This window comes from Poecile atricapillus, chromosome 13 (genome assembly GCF_030490865.1).
Source record: "Poecile atricapillus isolate bPoeAtr1 chromosome 13, bPoeAtr1.hap1, whole genome shotgun sequence".
NCBI classification, from domain to species: Eukaryota; Metazoa; Chordata; class Aves; order Passeriformes; family Paridae; genus Poecile; species Poecile atricapillus.
Genome location: NC_081261.1, coordinates 14,234,745 through 14,260,594, shown reverse-complemented (window position 1 = coordinate 14,260,594; position 25,850 = coordinate 14,234,745). Strand labels below are relative to the sequence as shown.

The 25,850-nt window shown below is 43.3% G+C and overlaps 1 protein-coding gene across 3 annotated transcripts in view; it reads left to right on the top strand.

Moving 5' to 3' along the window:
• Positions 1–25,850, top strand: part of SLIT3 (slit guidance ligand 3) — a 468,211-nt gene that overhangs the window by 416,076 nt on the left and 26,285 nt on the right. For all 3 annotated transcript variants that reach the window (XM_058848842.1, XM_058848841.1, XM_058848843.1), the window contains exons 28-31: positions 2,176–2,273; positions 8,375–8,514; positions 20,570–20,663; positions 25,500–25,637. In XM_058848842.1, the coding sequence (XP_058704825.1) occupies positions 2,176–2,273; positions 8,375–8,514; positions 20,570–20,663; positions 25,500–25,637 (470 nt within the window). The remainder of the gene's footprint in view (positions 1–2,175; positions 2,274–8,374; positions 8,515–20,569; positions 20,664–25,499; positions 25,638–25,850) is intronic.

Below are 25,850 nucleotides of genomic sequence, written 5' to 3'. Positions count from 1 at the left end.
CTCAAAATGCAAACCTGCATCTCCTCACTCTGGGGAATGCTGGAGACAGAGCCTCAAGAAATACAGCTTTGTGAACAAAGCTTCTGTGTTGGATGGAATTATAAAAAGGATAATACACACACACATATATATATATATATATATATATATATATATATTCATATTGCTGGAGGCCAACAGTATGAGGTCAAGTGCTGGGGCCTGCCCTTGGGTCACAGCAAGCCCTGCAGCCCCAGGCTGAGGCAGAGGGGCTGGAAAGCTGCCCAGGGGGAAAGGACCAGGAGGTGCTGGTCTGCAGAGACTGAACATAACCCCATGTGCCCAGGGGGGCAAGAAGGCCAGTGGCACGTGGCTTGTACCAGAAATAGGGTGGCCAGCAGGACCAGGGCAGGGGTTGTCCCCCTGTACCTGGCACTGGGGAGGCCACACCTCGAGTGCTGTGTCCAATTCTGGCCACCAGCACTGCAGGACATTGAGGGGCTGGAGTGTGTCCAGAGAAGGGAACGGAGCTGGGGAAGGGTCTGGACAGTCATGAGGAGTGGCTGAGGGATCTGGGGGTCCCAGCCTGGAGAAAAGGTGGCTCAGAGGGGACCTTCTCACTCTCTACAAGTCCCTGACAGGAGGGTGCAGCCAGGTGGGGGTCAGGCTCTGCTCCCTGGCAGCTGGCAATAGAATAAGAGGAAATGGCCTCAAGCTGTGCCAGGGAAGGTTCAGGTTGGATTATTGGGGAAAACTTCTTCACTAAAATGGTTGTTAGGCATTGGAATGAGCTGCCTAGGAAGGTGATGGAGTGATGATATCTGGAGGTGCTCAAGAAACAACTGGGTGTGGCACTCAGTGCTCGGGTCTGGTTGTCACGGTGGTGATCAGTCAAAGGTAGGGTTTGATCTTGTAGGTCTTTTCCAGCCTAGTGATTCTGTGATAATCTGTGTGCCTCACTTCTTCACAATGAGTTCTTGGTCCTTCACATGATTGCAGCATGTTGTACCTGCTGCAAAGTACTGAAGATTTCAGTGGTATTTGGAGGACTGAGCTGTATGACGTGTGAGGAAGAGCCAAGCACCAGGAGTGGACAGACCAGATGAAATCAACTTTTACTAAAGTTCACACTCATAAGCTGATTTGGGTTTGTTATGCCTTGGTTAGGCTTAATTGAGGCTGCAGCAATTTCAAGATAAGGACCCCAGAGACAAACTAAGACAAAAACCCAGCTACCTGAACTGAGTTATTGTATCTCCCAAGGTATTTTTCTCCTCTTGACTGCAGTAATCTACCAGCTTTCCAGCAGATGGGCTGGTAAAGGTCCACTGCTAGCAGGAACTTCAGCAGGAAGGGCAGTGATCTCTTGAACTTCTTGTGATTGCTCAGATCCTCTGAGTATTGTGGCTTTTTGGTGGCTTTAGTCCACCCAAGTGTGTCAGAAACTGAAAAGCAAAACCAAGCTATCCAATGTATTTGCCAGTTTTACAAATAGCTTGTTCTATTCAGCAGAATATAATGAGCAAAGAAATTTGTTTATGCCTTGAAGGGCCAGTAAAATGTCAGTGGTAGTGGAGGTTGCTCAGGCTGGTGAGGTTCAGTGAGAGCTGAGGTATATTCTAGGGCAATCTTAATCAAACTGAACCAATGATGAAATCTTGGTGTGTTTCATGCAGAAATTCAGACTCATCTCACACCACACAAAGGGCCTCTCCCCCTTGGGTTCTGATCTGGTAACCAGCAGCGTGTGCTGTTGCAGGGTTTAACTGAGTGCCTGGTAAAGGCAGCTGGTGAGTGCTGACTCCACGTGGGCTTGTGCTCACCATGTGTGGCCTTCCACTTACCTTTGGTCATGAGTTGTTCTTTTCATTGTAAGTAACATTAAAGTGTGTTAGAGTGATGGTGAAACCAGCTGTTTCCTTAAAACACTCCAGTGAAAGAGTTCATTAACAGTCTTGAACCTGAAGTGATACTGAGTACCTTCCAGTCCCACTGGATAAAGCAGTTGCCCTGCCAAATTCTCACTGAAGTCATGAATAAATCTGATCATCAATAAAGAACATGAGGTTATGTTACGGGTCTGAAGACCACAGACCTCTTGTAAGTGGTGCCATTAGTAGAGTGAAGGAACTAGAGACACTGATTCAGATGACATGAGTCTTACTAACATTGTTTCTTTTGAATTTTCCCAAATAGGGTCGAGACTGCAGTGTGCCCATTAATTCCTGCATTCAAAATCCATGTCAGAATGGAGGGACCTGCCACCTCACAGAGGCAAATAAAGATGGATTCAGGTAGTAGCACAAAGTTTGTTAAAAATGAGATGATAAAATTTAATGTGTTTCTGCTTTGCATTAATGAACTGTAACAGCTAGTTTATAGAAACTGCTGCATGTGGAATTTCTATTTGCCCTACAAAACTATTGCTTTGGTTTCATTCGTGTCACATATCATTTCCTGTGAAACAGGCTTCCTTGTTTCCTCATAATGGAATATACATTTAAGAGCTCTTGAGTGGTCTCTATGATCTGCATTGTGTTATCTGTATCCTAATTTTCCTTGGGGCATTTCAGTCTCACATCTAAGTTGTTTTTGTATTTGTAAAGTAAGCATCTGTTGCTTGACAGCCAGATCCAAAATGTTTTCATACTGAAGAATCTTGCAGACAAACAGGCTTTAAAGAAACAATTAAAAAGCAAAAAAAAAACCAATTAATGGGGAGATTACCACATCTTAGGCATTGTACCTGCAAGAAAACAACCTCTGCAGCTATATATTGTGGATTTCAGTTTGCGCATATAACAAAGATGTAGCATAGGTGGGGATACTCCAAGAGAAGTCCAGAAATTTAAATGAGATAGCTGGGAGATCTGTTGCACTGCTGCAGACACTACTTAACAGCTAAGAAAATACAAGTTTGAGGCTTTGGTCACCTGTTGTCATTCAAGTTGCTAGGAAGTTTCTCTTTAAAAAAGAGCTGCTAGAATTTTCATGGATATGCTCTTCCATGTTTATGCTGTTTCTTGCAAAAGAAGAAGCTGTAAACAGAAGAAATGCTCCAGCACTTCTCTCTGTGCTACCCTCAAGAAGTCCCTGCTTCCAGAAGCAGGTGCAGTACATCACAGGACACAAGACACTGGTGATAGTACAGTGGAAAAGCACAGGTTGATGGGGATGAAGAGACACTGTCAGGCTCCGTAATGAACAGCAGCTGGAGGTTTTCCATTGTGGAACAGGAGCAGACATGGCCACATCTCCATGAGGGGCAGTTCAGGGCTCAGCTGGAGCACCTGTGACAGCCCCTGAGCTGAGCAGAGGAGGCTCCTGAGTCAAAATGTCAGGATCATAGTGGTGGGAGAGGATGGGGAGGCTCTGCAGGTCACAGCATGTCCAACTGCTTGACAGACTCCATAGATTCTGGCGAAACCACTTCTCTGATTTGATCTGCCTCATCTTGATTCAGATTTTAGCAGGCACAGCAATTTTAGGAGGAAAAGTTCAGGTTCAGTTTCTGCTTGAGAGAATTAATGATCTGGTGATCTTCACTTTCCTTTCTGCTCACTCATATACATAGTTTTTCCCAGCTTGTGCTAATGAAACCACACCATATTGGAATATCTCAAGTTTGTCACTCAGTAAATATCATGCATTTTTCAAAAATATAGCTGGTACTAAAAATGCAGTAGTAAAACATTTTATAGTATCTGTAATACTAGAATGAGAGCCTTCAACATATATTTTAGATTGGGTTTTTCTTAAGCATTTTTGTTTTGTTCTGGGGTAGTAGATAAAGACTTTTGAATGACCTGAATTGAGAGCTACATCTGAATTTCTCTCCTGAATTGAATGAATTTTACAATTTTGGAGGCTTTGCTTCAATTCCAAATGAGCATTGTTTTTGCAATCCTTTATAAAACTGCAGGGGTGATTTTGTTGCTGAACAACATTTGAAGCCTTTCAGGGAAGGATCCTGCTTTTATAGTTATTTATGTAGTTTCAGTTGGTCTAATAAAAGACACGTAAAACCATATCTCATCAAAATCCTGATGCATAAAATTGAATGTTCAGCATATGCATTGCTCCATTTCTTGTTTTTAATTCAGTCAGTCCATAACCTCTGTGGCTCTGCATGACTGTGGAGCTTTAGCGTGGCTTAGGGAAATGTGGTGTGGAGATGGAACAGTCAGTGACAAGGAAGATCTAGAAACATTTCAAGATTGAATTTGGTTGGTTAGGTTGGGGTTTTTTGGTGGGAAATCTCTCCAGTGGATGGCAGCAGTCAGAGTTATGTGCATAGAAATAGTGTTCACCAGGATGGAAAAACGCTGCCCTGCATTATGTGCTGTGAGGAAGCGGATGTCAAAAACATTTTCATGAGAGGCCTCCTTGGATTTTTTTGTTGTGTGGCCTGTAAAAGAAATTATATCTTCTGTATATTCTCTTCCCTAGGGAAATATATTCATACACAAGCCCTGCTGCCAAACTTGTCAAATCTTTACTCTTGTAAAAAAGAAACTTAAGCCAAAGTTCTCTCCCTATGAAATGCCAAGCTGTTTAACTCTCAAGTTTCTGTGGCCTTAGACAAGAAAATTACCATTTGAAATAATGCTAAGATGGTGATGTTCCCCCTAAAGACAGGAAACTCTTATTTATGACTGAGATTCCAGCCCAGTGCCCCCACTGTGCCTGGTGCCCACAAGGGCTGTCAGCAGCAGGGACCTGAGGAACTCAGGTTTGCTGGAATAGCAGATGCTGGTGGGACAGCCAAGGGCAAAGGTTCAGCTGGAATTACTCCATCCTCTTTTAGCCTTGCACTTTTTCAATCCTGAATAATTTTCATATTCTCTTCCTTCAAGTAGGGGCGACCTCTGTGTTGAAGAGTAGGTGAGTGACACAGTGAGGCTCAGAGGAGCAGAAACGGGAAGTTCTTCCTCCCTTTGAATTGCTCATTCTAATCTAATCTGTGTCTGCCTCGACCAAAGGTTGCCCAAAAAGTCATTTATTAAGGGTGATCAAAGAGATGGCCAGTGAGACATGTCCTGGTGGCTCAGCACGCCTGGAAGGGAGGCTTTGGCAGGAGCAGAGCTGTCAGCTCTGCCACACTTACCCACAGGCAGCAGCTGATCTCTGATAACCTGCAGTGCTGGGACACAAAGGCTCTGGCTTATTTTAACTTTTCTCCATATAAAACCCCCTTCGTTTCCCAGATTGCTTTTTTTAGCATTTTCCACAAACCAAGTGCCCTCATAAATGTAAAATCCTGGGACTGATTAACTGCCTAGTGTTAATTCTGCTTAGTTCAAGGAAAAACATTGCACTTCCAGACTTACAGGCTACTCCATTGGGATCTAGACATAAAAGGCATCTTTACCATGAAATTGTAATATTCCTGAAAGAATTTACTATATCTATTTAAAAGCTAATAATTTTTTTTGGAAACTTGATGCACTGTATGAATATCTATCTTAATAAACTGATTCTAAATTGTTTCATTAGAGTTTATTAAAAAAATCTAATACAGTAAACTTTAAAAATTGCCAGCTTAAAAAAAAACAAATTACAAAATGCTTTGGGTCCAAAAGTTTACCCCAAAATATTGCCATTAAGCTTTGTGTTCCCTTGCAACTTCATGAGGATAATGGGATGTTATTTAATTTTTTATAGGAAAACACAATGCCAATCCCTGAACAGGAAGAATAGAGAATTTGGACTTTATTAAAACACAGCAACTTAGGAAAGAGTTGTTTTCTGCATGGCTCCATTGTTTCCAACATCCACATGAAATGCTGTCTCACACTGCTTCACTACTGAGTCATTGCAAAGTTTTCATCATTGTCTCTGGAATTCATTTTCTCCCTCGGTCAGCTGGAACCCAAATTTGGTGACCTTCCAGTCACTCAGCAGACTTCATTTTTCTTCTAAGCTTTTTCTAGGAGAATACATACAAACAGTCCCAAACTGCAATTCTTTCAACATGTAGTTCGATCCAGAACCCAAGTTGTATGTTTTATCTTTTAATTTCAGGTCTCTTATCTGGTACAGTTGAATGCAAATCAAAATAAAGAATCCTATATAAGCAATAATGCAAAGACTTCCTATACTACATAAGGACCGGTAGCCAAATGTCATCAATTATCCTGACATTTCCCTGAGTATGGAATGTGTCCTAATACTGAGCAATTTATGTTAACAATCCCAAATGAATTGTTACTAATGGTAATTCCACTGTGAACCATTACTGTGATAGTGGTTAATAATGTCATTTTTAATTGCACACATCCAAGCTGTCCCAATCATTTTGTGGAAGGAAAATGGTGTTATGTTCACATAAAAAAAAACACTAGCACAAAGCCACTCTTGTTGCCTTTCTTTAAATGAAGAGAAAAATTTCTGTTCCCAAACTGAGACCTTCTCTTCCAAGTTGCAGCCTGGAGCATATTTTTATGACTGAGTTATAAACCCCTGAAAATGGAGTTTTGTAATCAAAAAGCAAGACATGATGAATGTATCACTGTATTTAATTAGATGTCTTTAACCCCCTCCCTGACACTTGCATTGCCACAAAAGATGGTGTGCCAGCTCTTCTTTCCTCTCTGCCTCCTGTGATCCTCTGGCTCTGGGTCAGCAAGAGGACATGCTTTATTAGTAATAATGAGCTTGAGACAGGAAAAGAAAATATTCCTCATTGATTTATTGTGTCCTAAATTGGATTTATTGGAGCAGTTTGGTTTTGGTTATTCATGGTGAAGGTTTTCTAACCCTCATGACGTGTGGATGGTCCTTGCAGAATGAAGATGACTCTGAATGTGACCAGTCTCCCTTTTCTATACCCATCTGGAAGATCTTAGTGTTGTGGTGGCTCAAGACAAATTCTCCTCCCATTTTTTCTCCTCTTTATGACTCCTTTCTGAGATTGTACATCATGAGGAGTTTAGCCTCACCCTTGTGATCCAGCCTGGACTGCTGAGGGTGGATGCAGAGCTTTGTGCCATCCCTCCCTTGGGAGTCTCTGTACCCTGCTCAGGCTGTGGCACACAGGAGGAAGGGAAGGAAAAGTCCTGCAGTTTTCTTCACAGATTTGGAAGAACTCCTTTTTCTCCAGGGCTTTCCCCATCTCTAGCCCATGACACCTGCATAAAGCAGGATAGGATAACCACCTCTGGTCCACTTTGGCAGAGCTGAAAACAGCACCCTGCAGCTATGTCTGCTTTGGAAATTCTCCTGGTTTCCAAAAACAGTGGATGGCAATTAGTGTGACTGCTGTTGTGCTCTCTGGTTTTCATCCTCATCAATCAGTAGTGCTTTTCACTTGTTCAATTCCTTTTCTGCCACCAGAGCCTGCATAAGAAAGGAAATGAACAGCAAAATGAATGTGTAGTTTGGACTGGGACTCCAAACAGCCCTTTCTGTGACTACTGAACAGTAATGCTGGCACTTCAAAACTGACATTTCAAGTATCATTGCTGGCTTCTCAAAAGCCCCTGATATTACTGGAGCACTTAACTCCTGTTTTTAGACTCTCTTTTAGGAAACTCTGGCCTCCACCTCTCCATCACTTACAGATAGTTTAAAATATAAAGGTTCTGTTTGTAACCTTAGCTTCTAGATCTAGAGAGGAAATGGAGATTGAAAAAAAGCCATTCTTCAGCCATTTAGTTTGCTACCCTCCCTCTAGGGACCATACATCACACTCCTGTGAGATAAAATGTCTAGTGCAATTATTCTTCACTAGTGTCCACGTCCTCACAGAACCATTACTAGCTCTGCCATGATCTGTGTTTTAGTTGAATTATCTGGGCATCATCAGCTCTTCTCCAAATAGATGTTGGGGGAGCTGGAGACGTACTGAAATCTTACAGCACTTGTAAAAGCAATCATTCCCAAACATTTCTTGTTTGGACAAGTGACAAAGTAGTAATGAGAAGAAAATGCTCATGTCTGTAAACTCAACTCAAGCTGCTGTTCTTTGAGGAGACCGAGGTATCTAAGAGCTGCCAAGTTGTCCTGTGATTGTGCAGCAGGCAGATGTCCACATTCTCACAAAAACATTAACAGGGAAGCCAAGGATTTGCATATTGTCAGGAATGTTTACTCTCCTGCCCTGGAGTTGCTTACTTCAGCTAAGGGCCAGAGTTATCAATAAAGCAAGCAAAGGGAGCATGGCAGAGGCTGGCTCCTGAGGATGATTTTTGTCTTGTGTAAATAATTACATGACCCCAGGAACCATCAGACTGCATCCTTCACCAAACATTTGGGGTTAAATTGCTCTATGCCTCACAGCAGCAGTGAATTTGGCTCCAACTGACTTTTATATGTTTTAATTTCAACTTTATACCTCAGAACTCCTGTCCCTTTAGATCCATGCTAACTTTTTTTTTTTTTTTTGCCTCCAAAGCTGCTCTTGTCTTCTTGGGTATGAAGGGGAGAGATGTGAAATAAATCCAGATGACTGTGAAGATAATGACTGTGAGAATAACTCTACGTGTGTTGATGGGATCAACAACTATGTGTGCCTCTGTCCTCCTAATTACACAGGTAAGAAAAGGCCACAACCAGAGAACAGGAATCCATGAGAAGTGCCTGAAGGGAAGGGTCTAAATGTTTGTTTAGTGCATGAGCATATAATTAACTGAAAATCCCCTTTTAAACAATCTGGAGCTCTTCCTGGAAAAATGTTAATTCTACTAATATTGCAATATATGTGCTCATAAACATGACCACTTTTCTGGGTCAAAGTACTGATGCCTGATTATTAAATACATTAAGAAAACTGTATTTAAGGGATCAGAGAAGTCTGTTCTTCAGCGTGCACATTGTCAGTACTGAGCTGAGCCTGATATACACCTGTCCTGAATCCATTAAAACCTTGGCTTAGGGGGCATGGCTTTCACCTGAGATCTCAGAGGTGTGCACATGTTGAATTCAGTGAGCCTGATGATGTGCTGCTCAGTTCCTGGTCTCTGTTTCACAAGTGGCCAAGCAAAGGCTGTGTAGGAGGCTGCAGGCTCAGGTGTTGTCCTCAGTGTGACCCAGGTCAGGGAGCAGGGTCAGCTGCTGGGTCCATGGTCACAGGGGTTGGTGATGGAGTTAGAAATAGGATGAGTGTCTCCAGTACTATCCTGCATTGCAGATAAATTCCTTCCTAAACCTTCTGCGAGAGCAGAGACTCTCCTAAGTGGAATCTAGAAATGGTTTTCCTCGAGCCATTCTGGAGCATTCCCTGGCCTCATTCACACGGTGTTAGCCCAGCCCTCCTGGCTCAGCACGGAGGGTAAGGAAACACCTGCAGGAGTTCCTGCTCCAGCCTTTGAAATGGGGTTATTACCTCCTGAGCATGGAGAAGCAATGAAGGGCTTCTTGTACACTGGAATATATTACATGTCAGGGGATTTAATGGGGATCAAGCTTGAGTGGCTGAGTAAAGCAGGAGGAAAGCTTCTAGAATTTCCAAACTCTTAAAATACTTTTGTGGCTGATACAAAGGAGGCCCATGTAAATCTTCAGCTGAGAAAAGCCTTATGACTCAAATGTACATTTATTGGGTCTCTAAAATGATATTTCTGCCAAAACCTAAAAAAATTCAGCTTAGCAGAGTAAAGAGTTTTGCTTGTAGGATGTTGAGCCCATTGTGCTTACTTGTGCACTATTTATGTTAGCTACTCTTGGGTGGTTTCTAACAAAACCCAATGCAAGGAGGCAAAGTCTTTACATTTACAACAGGAAATGGATTTGACCAGCCAAGAAAAGACATATCCAGTAAGGAACTGAATCCAGCATATATGCAAATGCACTTTCCTTTCTGCAGGATTATTGCAGATTTTTTTTTTTCCCCCCAGACAATTAAGGTAAGAAAGAACTAGACTGGGATTTCTTCTCAAATGGCCATCTGGATAATGGCCAGGGAACTCATGTGATACTTTAGAGCCAGTTTTGAAATATTTTTACTCAACTTACAGTGGGTTTTGTTTCGTTGATTTCTGGCTTTGGGTATTTTTTTCACCTGAATGTTGTCTGTGCTGTGCCTATGCTGATTAGCAGGAGTTTGTCAAATACCAGACCTCACTGTTGCCATGTGGGTAATATACAGCCACACAGTAGGCATAAGCTATTATGGTGCAGGCAATAAGCTTAATTACAATTGGGGGAATAACAATAGTAATTTTTGAAGAAATTAAGGAAATACTGCCAGAAAAAGTAATATGAATTGTAGGTGAAAAAGGTTTCAAAATAATTAAATAAAATAGAGGTGTTGCTTAAATTAGAACCTGAAGGGTTACAATAGTTTGTGTTGCTTAAAATAGGAAGAGTTTAATGATACCAGATTTGCCTTAATCTGCTTTACCTCCGTTTTGGAGGGGGATGTTTCATCAAACCTGATCAGTCACATGGAAGGACTGACTGCAGTGCAGCTGGCTGGGCTGAAATGTCCCTCAGAGCTACCCTGGCCTCGGAGCAGGACAGGGAGCAGCAGAAAATGGCTGGAAGGATTGAAGCCATCAGCCAAACAAAAGTACACACAAACCAAGCAAACCTGAGAAATGCTTTCAAGGGTCCTTAGGAGTTGAATCCAAACACGAGAAATGAGGCATCATGTGGAGTTGCTCAGTTGACTGAACAAAAGTGAAGGAAATTCCATGGAAGCACAGAGACAAGCTATGAAAGCACCTTGCAATGGTTTGTGTGTCTGACCTGGAAAGAGAGGGAACTGCTGACCAAAGAGTTTGGCTGAATTCTCCTGTGACATCCAGGGCATCTCTGTGTATATTCTTTTTAGATGAACCTTTTTGTACTGAAGGAATATCTGATACTACTATGGCAGTATCTATTAAAAACAACAACAACACAAGAATTAGGTGCAGATGAGTTCAGCATTGCATAGTGTATGAAGACCAAGAGTTCAGAGAGAAAAGCAGATCACTCCAGGGGTCAGGAATGCTTATTCCTGTGCTCAGAGCTGTGTACTGAGGTACCTGCCTCTCTCTGATGCTCACTGCACTGAATGTTGTGTTATCAAACCATGTGTTCTCAGCGTTGCAAGTACATGGATTTGATCTACAGGTGGATGAGCAAGGAATGGCAGAGGTGTAGAGCCCAGGGAAACAATTTTCCTGTGGAGTAGTCTCGGGGACAATGAGCTCAATGCCTGAAAGGGCACAAACAATCCATAGCCAGGCTGTATATAGCAGGACAGAAAATACAGTTGATACCTCTTTATGTTGTACCCAAATATTATTCTTAGTTCTGTTGTTAACAGGTAGTAGCAGGCAGAGTAAGCTTTTTGTTTTCCTCACCAACGCTTGTATGGAAAATAGGAATCTCTTTGAAAGATTGACTGGCTGGGTTTTGTGGCTGAAAAAATCCAGACCATCCATTTTTATTGGTGTAATTATGCAAGAATTGTTGGTTCTACGTCCAAATGGGATTTCTCAGCTGTAGTTAGCCCCCACGTTCAGTCAGGAGTGCTCTGTCTTGCACTGGAGCTGTTTCTGCACTGATAGCCTGGAATGTTTGCAGTAACCTGAGCTTAGAGGTGCCCAGCTCAGTCATTGCAGATTCCTGCTTTTCTCCCCTGCCAAGCAGGGAGCCTGAATCCCTCATCACTCCTGTGCTCTTGGTTGCCACAATGCTGGTAACACTGCAGTGATATTTCAGTAAACTCTGCATTTATAGAATAAATGTAACACAGAAAATAGTCTGAATGCAGGGAGGAAGATCCAAGAGTGTGTATGTGTGTTGTTCTGTAACAAATTGTTAGGGTCCCCCTTGGCTTAGTTGAGTAATGGTTAGACCATGATAGTAAATCTTATGTTCTTAAATGAAGTACAGATTGAAAATGAATGTGATGAAAATTTTGACTGTTGACAGAGTCACAGTATCCAGGCTTTGTTTTTTTCCATACCTTAGTGTTTTCCTGCTCTATCTGCTGTCTGCTTGGTTTTACTTGTTATAGCCTTTTTAGGGAACAACATCCCAAATTATGATGCATGAATTTTGCTTTCATTGGTTGGAAAAATAAAGGCCAAAAATCTTTCTTCAATTAATAAGATTTTGCAGTGTTTTCTTTTAAAATTCTTTGACAGTCTTTCCCCCGACTCAGAGTAGATGAAAAATGGCCAATTTGTTAAGTGACTGCTGAGGAAGGAATTTCCCACACTCCATCCCCATTTCACTTTCCTTTAAAAAAAGAAAAAAATCCCACACCAAAAAGCAGCCCACGCTCACACAATAGCCTCCTTCCTAGTTCTTTTCCATCTATTAACTTTAAAACAATGTGGAATTACAAATGGATTCCATGAAGTAGTAAATGCAAGTTAAAGAAGACAAAATTGAGAGGAGTGGAGGCAGGCAGCTGAATGCCACAAAAAAGCTTCAAACCCATCCCCACCGTCACCAGGTTTCCTCACCATTCTTAAAATCATTATTTTCAATATTTGTTATCTATATATAAATAACCAAACCGACACTCATGCTGTGTAGCAGAGTTCTGATGGCTTTAATTGTCAGCTGATGTCTTCTTTTTCCTCAGCCCTACTAATTTTTCTAATCCTGAAGGTAAATTATAAACATGTAATTATTCCAGGATAATCATGTACCCAAACCCAGCCAGCTCTGAGGGGTCTGGGGCTGGTTTATGACCTGCTTGGACTTTGGGTGGTTCACAGCTCCTCCTTACAGTTTTATAGGCTCTCCTTCCCTTCAAAAAGAAACATTCATAGTGGCATCAGAAGAGAAGGGTATGTACTAGATCAGCCACCCTGGTTCTTGTCCTTTTTTGTATTTTCCTAGTCTCTGCCTTTTTGGCTGTAGCATGGCCTGTCTCCAGGTATTGATACAAATGTTGTGTTTTCCCTTCAGCTTTTTGGTGTAGGAATGTAGGGCAAAATTCAGAGAGCTTTTCCCTTCCATTCCTTTTCCCTGTTCAGTGCTGTTACAGACCATCACTGCTTTGCTCATAGCCCTAGACTCAAACACAGAATCTCACCCCTGCAAAGCATCCTGTCCTCAGCCTCCCTGCCTTCTGTGCCTCCACGTGAAGAGGGGTCCAAATCCTATACAGAGGAACAAATGGGCTGCACCAAACATGTCCTGGGTGCTTTGAATGCTTTTGTGCCTCACCTGCTAGTTTATTTGGTTTTGTTCTTTGCTGTGACTTTTCTTCCTCCTGATTTTAGCAGAAGCAGAAATTTGTAGCACTTACACACCAAAAAAAAAAAAAAAAAACCAACCAGGAAATCTATTCCTATTTGCCAAAGATTCTAAAAAGCCTCAACAGTGCCCTCACCTCTTTGTTCTGAAACCTAAATAAAAAAAAAAAAAAATTAGTGGCTTCCACTACTGAAAATAGGTCTTTACTAAAATACACAGTAACCCATGGCAGAGATGGCAGGACCAAGTGTTTTAAAATAGTTCACTTCCCTGGGAAAAAGCTGCAAGCAGTTTGTATCACTGAAAAAAAATGTATCTCAAAAGACATAATAATAAAATAAAGCTAGGAGCTATTTCTGGTTTGATTTGTTTGGAAGAGAATGCTAAGATCTGTTTTACCTTAGGGGACCTTGTGGTGTCCTGTGGTAGATGGTATCTGTGAGTTTTAGAGCCCAGGTCCCTGTTAGTGATTAAGATCCCTTTTCCTGGAGTGTCCTGTTGGGATTACTGTGTCTGCCAAAGCCAAGCACCCACTGCAGCTCCAGGGAAAGCTCCAGGGAAAGCTCCAGGGAGAGCTCCAGGGAGAGCTCCAGGGAGAGCTCCAGGGAAAGCTCCAGGGACAGCTCCAGGGAAAGCTCCAGGGAAAGTTCCAGGGAGAGCTCCAGGGAGAGCTCCAGGGAAAGCTCCGGGGAGAGCTCCGGGGAAAGCTCCGGGGAGAGCTCCAGGGAAAGCTCCAGGGAGAGCTCCAGGGAAAGCTCCAGGGAAAGCTCCAGGGAAAGCTCCGGGGAAAGCTCCAGGGAGAGCTCCAGGGAAAGCTCCAGGGAAAGCTGCAGGGAAAGCTCCAGGGAGAGCAGCTGTGTGGGGCTGGTGGCTGCTCCCATCCTGACTGCTGTGACAGTGATGTGGCTCCCCTGAGGCTCTGTCCCTGGACAGGCTGAGGTGGATCATGGCACTGAGGCTGCTTCTCCCCCCCAAGTTTTTGCTATGGGAACAAGGAGGTTTGAGGTGCTGTGGCTCAGCCTTGTGGTTCCACAGGGATCTGGACTGCCTAATAAATACTGAAGGCTTAAACATACACTTCACTATCAACTCCTTTTAAATTTTGGAACTTCAGCCATAATTTCCTCAAGACAGAAAAAAATGTGGTCAGAGTTTAGTGTGTTTTCTTCCTTTTTATTTGAAGGAATTCTGCCTTACATGGAAGTTTCTCAGATTTAGTTACTTGGCAGATGTGAAGTGTACTTGCTTTCTGCATGAAACACAAAAAGGCACCCCACATTTCCCAGTTGTGTAACTAGGAATGAGAAATGCTGGAAGACCTGGAAGGTTTGGGCTTTGTTCAAGAACCTAAGCCCATTTCCAGCCCTGTTTTATGAAGAGAGAACCACATGTCACTGCTATCAGATTGGACTCTTATCTGATCGTACTGGGAGGAAATATCACAGCAACTGGCAGTGCTGCAGCTGTCCCAGCCTCAGTGTGGGTGTCCTGCTATGCTGGAGTGCTCAGCTCCAGGATCTCCTCTGGTCAAACTCCCATCTGTAAAATGTAAAGTGCCATGTTTGTGGAATAAGATGTGCCAGAGAATTCCTGCTTGTTCATCAGGACACAGCGTGTCTGTAAGAAGGTGGAGTGCCAGCTACTTGTGTCCTTTAGGATGGGGAGAGTGAATTCATCCTCAAACGGGATGTGAGAGTCATTAAATCCAGTCTGTCAAGAAACACAGGGGGAAACAAGGAAATCAGTCAGCTCCTGAAGAGCTGTGTGCCACAGAAGGGACAGTGTGTGACACAGAACTGGAGCGGCTCTCGGAGAGCTGCAGCCTGAGGGAAGGAGCCACGTTGGAGGAGTCCATGGAGAACTGCATCCCATGGGAGTGCTGGAGCAGGGAGCAGAGTCAGGAGGAAGGAGTGCTGGAGACAAAGCTTTTTTAACAGGCTCCTGCCCCCACTCCCCACCCCCTGCTCAGACCAGCAGGAGTCCACAGCGTGTCCAGTGTCCTCTCTGCCAGCCCAGGAAGGACATCTCACATAATGTGGGGCATCTCAGGTGTGAATTGCTGCACTAGATTGTGTGGATAACTGAACTGATCCTCAGCTGACTCCAAACAATTGGAAGGCATCCATATGAATAAGTGCACTCAAAAATGTAGGGTGTCCAGCAAAATGATGATCTTTTCCAGACACAGTGGTTCTGAGGAATAGTGCTTTAGGCATGACAAGGTCACCACCTTGTAGGGGCACTGGAAATTGTCTGGTTCAGTTAATGCTTCACACACTGTATTGTGTGGCATTTGGGATGTTGAATATGGTTTTTCATACTTCAGCAGTGCATAGAACACATTCCTTCTTCAAGATTCTGAAACAGTGAAAGGATCATTATTTCCCTTGTCCAGATCTGGTTTTACCCATTCTCCTTTTGTTGAATCATAAGGTTAGGGAGAATTGTTCCTTGAATCTGAAAAATCAGCCACTGTGGGAATCCCAGTGTGCAATTGAACTTAAGGGGTCCAACTTAACAGGCCAAAACCTGAAAAGTGAAAACTTGGGAGTTTTTAACAATTAAGACAGGATAAAAAGCATAAAGTAACTTTTTTTCCTGCTGAGTATTGTGGGTAGTGTTTGTCAAGCAAGAGCAAACTTCAGTGATCATGCAGAATTTACTCTGCTACGGTGCATTTCAGGTGATTTCTTTTATGTTTTTGTATCTAACATGATAGCATTTGCTGCTGAAGGATTTTCACAGAATTTCTCATTTATTCATTGCAAGTTGAAATAGTTTGGAAATAAAAAATCCATTTTTAAATTTTCTTAGATGAGCCTCAGATCATTTTCATCAAACATCAACAACATTCCTTACTGAATTACTTCCTTAGAGGAACACCCAACCATTTTTAGGTTCAGTGTTCTGAAACTTCCAATTGGCACTGACTTCTTTGTAATGACTGGACAGAGAGAAGGGGAAAACAAAACAGAAAACATTTCTTCCAATACAATTTATTAGATATAAAATGAGTAATCTCCTATGAGAAAAACAGCACAGTGTGTTTTATTAGCAGCAAAGAGACAGGTTCCATTCGGACTTACCTGGCAGAGTTCAGAATATTGCAATACTGTTTAACCACTCACCCTGTGCAGCCTGGAAAAGTTTCCACGCTGTGGATACAGGCCAGGCTTTCTCCATCCTTTCTTCACCATAAGCACGTTCCTTTTCCCAAGTAATATTGTGAAATTCTCGACAGCATATTTACTGCCAGTCTTGCAGGCCCTACTAAAGCTTCTCTTGCGTTAAGGATGGGGATATTTTCTAAGCTGTTTTGTCAGTATATTACAACAAAGTATCACCCAACTGACACATGGATCAAAAGAAAAATCATTGAACTCATTGGCTGCAAATTGGTGCTCTACATTGTTTTTTCAGAACTGCAATTTCACTTGAAGATAAATAAGTAAAATACTTTTACTGCATCCAGCTTCTCTTACTGATTAAGGAAGAATAGTGTAGCTTGGATCCTGGTTTAAAAGTCTAATGGGGCATGAAATAAATAGCTCTCATGACAGCACAGAACAGAAAAAAGATAGATGATTATTAAACTGTGTGTAAAAGTCATCTTTATTGCCCTATTGTTGTTTTGGCTTCGTTCTGAGACGTGGGGAAGGCTACAAAAAAGCCTAAGTGTGTTTCTTGGCAGCTCTTCATAAGCAGGGAGCCCTGTGGAAAGCCCCATGAAATTCATGATTCTGTTGAAAAATAAGGCCAGGAAAATGTTGCAAGAGGAAAAAAAAAACCACCAACAAACCCAAAAAAAAAACCCCACGCTGTTTTTTCTTAAGACAATGTGAGTAAAGGGGACAAAAATGAGGTAGTTTTGAAGGAGCAGAATGCCTTGGCTATCATTCAAGGTTTTTTTTTCTTTCTTTTTTTCCTTTTTCATCTTTTTTTTTTTTGAGTATGAGTCAGCAGCAAGGGGAAATCATCCACCTGTTAGAGTTCTAGAGTTCCACCTGTCATTATAAATTGTTTCTAATCTGAAAACTGCAATATTTTGTGATATATCAGACTGCTCTCTTCATCTCTCCAGCATCTTCTTGCATGTTACCTATTCTCTTCAGCTTTGATTAAAGAGAGTGAGTGTACCCTGATGGAACAAAAAGCATTATTTGGGATTAAGAGTCATTTAACTGATTAGAAAAGAAATGCAGCTGTGATTTTCCTGTCTGTTTTTATAGAAGTGCTTCAGAAACCCGTGCATACCCAAACTGGAGCTGTGATCTGAGAACATGTAAGAGAGAGGAGATCAGGGAGGTTGGATGGTTTCCTACACTTGGGAAAGCATTACACTGAAGTTTTCTCTTGTTTGAGCATGATCAAATATCCTCCACAAAGAGAAGCAGTGCTGCTAGGAGCTGGCCTAAGATGAATGTCCGGTTTGTTTTTAGGTTCACATAACTCTGCAGTGAGAAATTTGGACTAGACCTTTAATTGCTGCACAGAGAAGCAGCCCTGTGTCACTCCAAAAAAAGAAAAAGAGGATCACATTTTTCCTCTGATACTGACATTAAAACGACCAATGAATATTGCACTCTCAGGTCTGAGGGCAGATTTTTTGGCCCAGATATTTTCTGAGTGAATAAAATATGAGAAAGACATTGTGTAGCTGGTGCCTTGGGTTTTGCTTTTCAAAAAGTGTTTTATTTCCCTGGCATGCTTTCTGCAGCATCTACTGAACATTGATGGAGCCTGAAATAATGACCAAGAGGTATTTTCTTCCCGAGATGAGGCTGCTCTAGTTGCAAGGCGTTCCCAAGTGAGCTCCCTAATGAGTGATAGATGGGAAAAATAACAGGAAGGATCCTTAAATGTTCCAAGTTTTGCATGAAAAATATCATTTTTTTGGATGCTGTGTTTGGTACCTAGCCTAGAATTCTCCTACATTTTGATAGTGGTATCTTCAGAATGACACAGTGAGTCATAATATTTGACATTTGGGGAGATTTTCACTGGATCTCTAAATACTTGTCAAGACTGTTCAGAAGAATACTTAAAGAAGAATTACGATTTCCTTTGAGAGTTTTGATACTGTTCATATTTTTTTAAAGCCTGTTTCCTTTGCTTCAAAACAAAACAAAAGAAAAAACAGAAACTTCAAAAGTATGTATTGACCATTTTTAGTGAAAGGGTGGTTGAAGGCATCTGTCCACACTCTCTTCAGTTATTAGATGGTCTTCCAAAATTATTTCCAGCTTTAGCTCATTTGAGCTCTTTTAATGTCACTGGCCAGTTAATTTTTTTGATGTTTGTTTTCACATAAGATCCATAGCACACGAGGGACATGAGAAATATCAGGATGACAAACTGGCAGCTCTCCAAGCATTGTAGCAAGGTCTGACGTGCTCATGTTCAGGTCTGCCCCAAGGCTGAGGGAGTGCCTTTGGGAGCGTTGGTGGCCTGTGGATTTGGGGATGGCAGTAAACAGACCTCTCCCAGTTCTGCCACCTCACAATGTGTCAGTAGGTGTCCCAGTGTTCACAGCTGTAAGAACTGAACATCTCTCATTGCTTGTGAGGAATGACAAAGTACAATGGCCAACCTCAAGCCCAGTGAATGATCTGATCCCTGATTCCCATGGATCTACAGTGTTCAATTTCTATGGCACATCCCCCTTCCTGAGCTGGATGTGTTCATTATATTTGCACAGGGTTTGTCCAGGGCTGTGAAAAGGCTGGACAGCATTTAATAGTGGTGACTTCCTGGGATTCCTTGGCTCCTGGTGGAATTGCTTGTCCTGTGACTGATGCTGTGAACAATAAACTGCAGATTGCCATGCCAGAATCCCCTGCCCACCACAAAGTCAGGAGGGTGTGAATGGCCACGAGGATGGAGTTTGTGCTGGCAGTGCCCCCTCCCATGGATTGTATTCCTGCTCCCATTTACACTTGACAGCTCTCAAAAGCAGATCTAGGACACGTTCCATGTTTGAAACATGCAACAACAATTGAGTAATTTTGGCAAATATTATATTTCCATTCTAATAGGAAGAGTCATATCAAGATCGGTGTATCTTGTACTGGAGGGAGGCTGGAGATGTGGGAGGAATAACCTGACAGAGCATTAGCACCTGGGGGAGTTAACAAACCACACCTATCAGCACCAGAGTCATCCTCAAAATTGTACTCTCAGCCAGCCCATCAGATCACAGAACTGCTAAAAGATGGATGCCTCTGATTTGCATTTTCCATCTGAGTTTTGATCTTTGTGGTTTGCTTGGCTTCTATTTTCAAGTGTTTCTCTGTAACCACTAGAGTGTAGAGAAATGTAAAGATTTTTGAAAATGGCATTTCTCCTAAGACAGGTGGAGCTGCAGCTCCATGAAAACCTTCCAGAACAATTCCAGCCCACCAGTGTCTCCCACATTACCCTTTTTCCCCACCATTGCCATGGCCTGTGTTTATGTGATGGTGTGTACCATGTATAGGCACAGAAAATATGTATAACCTTGAAACCCTGCAGAAGTGCTCCTCTGGCAGAGCTGCATGGGGGGCTTTGGGACTGTACATTTTGGGGGGTTCCATATTGAGGTTCCCCAACCTTTGCTTTTCCTACAAGGCTCTGGGAGGTGTGAGGTAGGTTTCTCTTGGATTCTGGGGAAAGCAAAGATCGCTGTGGTCTTTGGCTGGATCTCAAATCCTGGGGTACTGAAGTGTGACCTAATAATTCAGGACTCAGAGAAGGATTGTATTTAAATAAACTATCATGGTTTGACTGTTCTGCAACTATTAATTATTAAAACTTAAACAAATCCAGGGAGGTTCGTGGCATGTTATACACTGTACCTAGAAACAGCTGAGCTGGGCTTACATGAGGTGGATTTTTTTCTGAAAAGCCATCATCCCCTGTGAGCACAATAGAGCTAGTACTTCTCTTATAAATAGTGAATGTTTTATAATTGCATGCAGTCCTAAAGCTGGTTCCTATTATGGAGAGTCGCAGAGGTTTTGGGGGGAGGGTTTGTGGGTTGTTGTTCTTTCCCAGAACGATGTCCAATCAGCTTCTTTGGCACTATTAACCATGGCTGAAATATGTGCCCGTGTGAAAATGTTACGGTCTAATGAGCAACTTCACTTTGTGTCACTTTCTTGCTTTGAAATAAGAGGTTCTGGGTCAGGAACTGCCCATTTGATCCCTCATCTGTCTCCAAGTGGAGTTTATACGTCAGTGCTTTTTATACCAGCCTTTCAAATCCATGTGATAGAAACAGTGTGGTCACTGTAGGTCAGAGGAGCTGATTTAATGAAGTCTCATGTGCCCTCAACAAGCAATTTTGTCACTTCCTGCTGAACTACTGAGCTGTCTCCACTTAGGGAGATTGGCCATCCCTGGACATCATGAGTGTTCAGGATTGTTCAAGCTGTGTTACAGCTTTCTTGCTTTTCCTTTGCCTCAGGTGAACTGTGTGATGAGGTGATTAACCACTGTGTTCCTGATCTAAATCCCTGCCAACATGAGTCCAAATGTGTTCCTCTGGACAAAGGAATCAGGTAAGAGTGTATGTGTGTGTTGGGTCTCTACACAGAGGGCACATTCATCCATTGGCTTGACTGGGGTTGTACTGACAATAAGTGTGGAGCAAAAATCACCAAAATTAACACAAATAATGCAAGACTGTATGTGTTTCAGTCTGTGCCACATTTTAACTTTAATGCATCCATATGTACTTTTCTAGCTTTCTGTGGTTTACTTCAAAATAATGGAGATACCCTCAGAGCAGAAGAATTATTCTGGAACAGAGAGAGCATGGCAATAGGAGAATTTATGGAACTGCAAAGTACCTTATCCTACATCACAAACCAAGGAGAATTTTCTGATGTGTTCCTTAGGGCACTTAAAAATTTGAGCAGTGTAGCAGGAGCTTTAACAGATCCAGAGCTGGATGTCTGCAGCTCAGGAGCCTCCTTTTCCACCAGCCTTGCATGGCTCATCTGGGGTTTGGTGATGTCTGTGTTTGTATTTTCCTATTGGGAATGACATTGACTGTTTCACAGGGGCGAAAGGCTCGTGTTTGGGATGGCAGCAAAGCACCTGGAGGTTTGGGCTTGGGGAGTTGTGAGAGGTGCACAGTGGCAGCATTCACTGTGTGTCTGAAGAGGGACTTCCAGAGCAATTTAGCAGCTAGAGATGAAAAGTCGAGCTCTGGGAAAAGCTTGTCAGGAAAAGATCTTTAGAGACAAATCCAAGAGTTCAGTGCAGAGTGAGATGGTCTCTGCAGCTTCCCCTAAGGCTGTTTTCACAGCCCTGGGTGCTCACTGATTCCCTCCTGGGGTTCTGTCCAGCACACCCAGGAGAGGGAAGGTAGCAGGCTTTGTTCTTCCTGGTGACTTCCAGCTGGGGTCAGATTGTGTCTTGTGAAGCAACCAGCATGTCAGAACAGTGTAAACTGACACACAGAACATTCCAGGAGAGTTAAAAGGAAATGAACCAAAATCTTAGAGAGGGTGGCTATCTCCAGGGCAGCTGACTCTCTGCTAGACAGTCAGGCAGTACAACACAAGCCTTTCTTTTGGGTGAAAAGCCTCCAGACAGAAATGTTTCCAAATCTTGAAGAAGATGAAGCTATTAAATGATTAGAATGGTTCCTGAACTGATGTGTAGGCACTGGACTGTGTGTCAGTGCATAAATAGTCCCTGATGTTCTTTCCAGGTTTCATTTCCAGGTAATCCATCATTTGGTTAATCCAGTACCTTTGGTTAATTCAGTAGTACATCATGTTACGGGGTAGAGGCTTGTAACTCAAATTGCCTTCTTTTAGAGCACGAAGGGATGGAGACAGCTGTGGCCCTGAATGGTTTTCCCCTTGCTGGAAGCATTACCATGACTGCCACCCAAACAATTTGAGTAAATAAATACTTTTTCTCACATGCTTGCTAGAAAAGTGTTCTTCACAGTAGGGCCACTAATCCTTGAGGGGAGCCTAAATAACTGCTTTTAAGTATTTTTCTGCTACTGTTTGTTGTGTTATTCTTCCCACTATTCATAGAACACTACAGAAAAGTCCATTATTTCTTTTCTCCTTCTGTTCCATTTTGCTTTCTAGCAGCCAAACTTGAGAGCTGAAGAAGCCTTGAATGTGAGGTGTCCAAGCATTGCTATTTCTTTCATACTTTAGTGGCACCAAACCACTCAGAAATGAGCCCTCAGCAGTTGTGCAGTGATGTGTGGATGCTGCTGGGGCTCACTGAAAACAGCAGCCTCTGCTCCTGTGCTGAGCTGATCCCCTGAGCAGCCTGATCTCCTTTCTGATGGTGCAGGATAACGCTCCTGCAGGCTTCTGTCTGTCCTGTGTCTGCTTCCAGAGGCTGGGAGTGTTAATGACAGGAGTCAGGATTGTCCCTGAGCTGTTTGTGACATGGCCCTGTGAGCAGGACACACCAGTCAGTCTGTCCTGCCCTCAGCCCCAGTCAAGCTGCAGCTCTGCAGAGGGAAGAGAAGATGACAAAGACAGGAAAAAACATAGGAAGCCAAGTTATTTATTGATGTGGGGAGGGAAATTCCACTCTGGCCCTGTGATAGAGGCCATGATTCACGGCTTTAATACAACAGACATTGAGTGCATGCAGATGCAAATCCCCTCAGATAGGCCAACAATTTAAATACCACTGGACATGTTTTTAGGCTCTCTGTGATACTGGGAATGTTGCCATTGCTACAAGGCTGTAACAGAAAACAAGATTTCAACTGTATTGGTGTCAGATGGTCACTGGGAAATGAGATAACTATCTAATTGTGTAAATTACTCTCTTACTGGGATCTGAACGTGGAGGTTTCTTTGCCACCTCCTTTACTGCATCAGTTTTACTGACTGGCACTCAGTCCCCTGCTGGCACTGTGTGGGACTGTGGGATAAGGATGGAGTTACCATGCCACCATTCCCTGATGGCACAGACTCTAATTTCCTAGAAGTATGGATGAGGAACTCATGGGGCTGAGTTTCTCACCTCCTAGACTTGAGGCAGGCATTTTCAGGTAGCTTCAGCCTAGATGTGACACTAGAGCTCAGAGAAGACTGACCCACCAAAAGGAATTCCATGCTTCTAAAGCCAAGCTTGGAAGCAAACTGGACTATTTCAGTGTGTCTTTGGCTGCACAGAGCTCTTTGCTTTTGGAGTTAAATTTGCAGGTGGCTTTCCTCCATTCCAGCCTCCACATCTTTAGTATGCTGTTACTGTGTAGAAGAAGAGTAGCTTTCTGTATGCCAGAAAACAAGACAAAAAAACAGCCTTTAACACAATGAAATTACTTCCAAAAAATAACTTAAAGAAAAGAGCATGTTTTTCCATTCACTGTATTGATGTTGGAGCATGATATAAATATACTTTATTATTCTAAAGCTTGGAATTATTACCTGACAGCTTAAAATGCTGATTTAATGCAGCCCCGCAGAGAAAAGTGGTGGTTCTGTCATTACTGAGATAGCCAATACACATCATAAAATTGATGCATGGCAGCCCTAAATAAGGAACTGCACATTGTTCATTATTACATCACTTTATATTAGGACTGCGGGGATCAATAAAAAACAACAGGATTAAATGCTGCCAATTCCCCTCACAAAGTCTTTTGATTGACACTGTTTCCTCACAGGTGTGTCTGCAATGCTGCCAGAAAACACTGCCCATTTCTTAGGGTTTGGGGCAGGAACATTTTTTGTTTCTTGCTCTTTGCTCTGATTTGTTATCCCCATTATGTTAATCACAGTATTCCCTGAGCCACCGAGGTGTAAAACAGCAATTGACACGTGCAGAGCTGGGGCAGGGACCCTCCTGTGGCTGCAGAGGCTGGTGATGGGGTCTCTGCTGCAGGGAGGGTGGCGTGTCTACACACACCTAACCCTGCCCATGGACAGCCACAGGTGAACAGGCTCTGCCCCTTTTCCTCCAGGTTTATCCAGTCAAACCACGCTCTGAAAGGGAGACTGGAGCTGACATTCTGTGTGCCTGAGCAGGGTGGCTGCTGGCACCCTGGCCTTGGCACTGACAGGACACCGCTGTGTCACTGCCCTGCCCTGGGAGCAGCAGGAGCCGTGTGCTGTCACTCCTCAGCACAATGACTGCTGCCTGGGAAGTGGAAATGCTTTTTCCTCATCACTCCCATGTGTCCAGTTCCTCTGAAGAGGTTTTCCACAAGGTGCTTCCTCCTGCATTTACCCCACCAGGCTGCTGGCAGGGAGGAGGAGGAGGAGTAGGCCAGCTGAACACATTGATGGAGCTGTAGTCTCTCTCCTGATGCCACATCTTCAGCTTCATGATGTCTCTCCTCTTCCAGCTCTTGGTGACGAGCGTGTTGGGTCCAACCACAGGCTCTAGCAAGAGCACAAACCTCTCTTTTATTGGTGAAATTATCTGTAGCTCTTCCCCTGATTTGGTTGAACTGGTATGCCTTTTGTTTTCCAGATGTGCAACAACATCCAGCTGGGAGGAGTGAAATGTGTTTTATGGACTAAAGAGTGTTCATGAGTAAACATTGTCTACAGTATGGATTCAAAAAAGGCTGCTCAGCAATCCCAAAAGATCTGGTCCTAGTCAGAGACTTTGGGATGCATTTTCTATTGTCAGGTTATAAACTTCTGCAAGACTTATAAATAGAAATGCCGATGCAGCCTTTGTGCAGCAAACTTGAGAACTGTATAAAATAAAACCAAATAAATAATTATTGCCAAATAAAGGCAATGTCTGCAGGTTTGGGTATATCCCACTGTGCTCCAGCCCAAGGTGTGACCCCACAGCAGATGTCACCATGGCAAAGGACATGCTGCAAAGACAACTTCCCACTGTTGCAGCAGCATTTTGTCTTGCAAATGAAGGGAAAGCAGGTGGTGGTCTCAAAACTTGGTCTTTCTGTTTGAATTGCTGAGGTTTGTAATTTGTTTACAGATTGCTTTTATTTGGAAGGTGGCCCCTTTCTGTGCTCCATGAAGCTGCACAGGGCCAAGCTCAGATGTGCAGGCACTGGCAAAATCATACTCTGAGGCATCAGAGCCACTGCCCTTGCAGAATTTTGTCCCTTGATTCTGTAAGGTTAGGGAGTCATCTTTAGCACAATTGGGAGTCTGCCAGGTGAACCCTTCTCCATAAACTGGGCTGAGGAGAAGCTGTAGGATGGTGGTGCTTTGCTCGACTTGAATTTCAGCAGATTGCAGATCTTCAACTGCAGCTGGCAAGGAGAGACCTGAGCCTTTCTGGTGGCAGGAACTGTGCTTGATGCTGCCAGGAGTAATTGCAAACATCTCCCCACCCCAAATCCAACAGGTGCTGGGCTGCCTGCATGAACTGCTGGTGAGAACGCTGAAACCATTAACAGGGATGTTGGTGCCTTTCAGATGCGAGTGCCTGCCGGGTTACAGCGGCAAACACTGTGAGGTGGATGATGATGACTGCGTGGGGCACAAGTGCCGGCACGGAGCCGCCTGCGTGGACGCGGTCAATGGCTACACCTGCGTGTGTCCGCAGGGCTTCAGGTACGGCAGAGCCGCCATCGCTCATCCTCACACAGCCCTCTCCTGCCATCCCCCTGGAAACCGGTGCCTCAAGTCCTGTCCCTGCAGGAGGCTTTAACCAACGGGGCTGGCGATTCCAGCTTGGAAAGCAGCGGTTTTGGGGCAGAGCTGGGGGAGTGTGCCTGTCCCAGCCATCCCTGCTAACACACTGAGCACACCACCTAATACACTCAC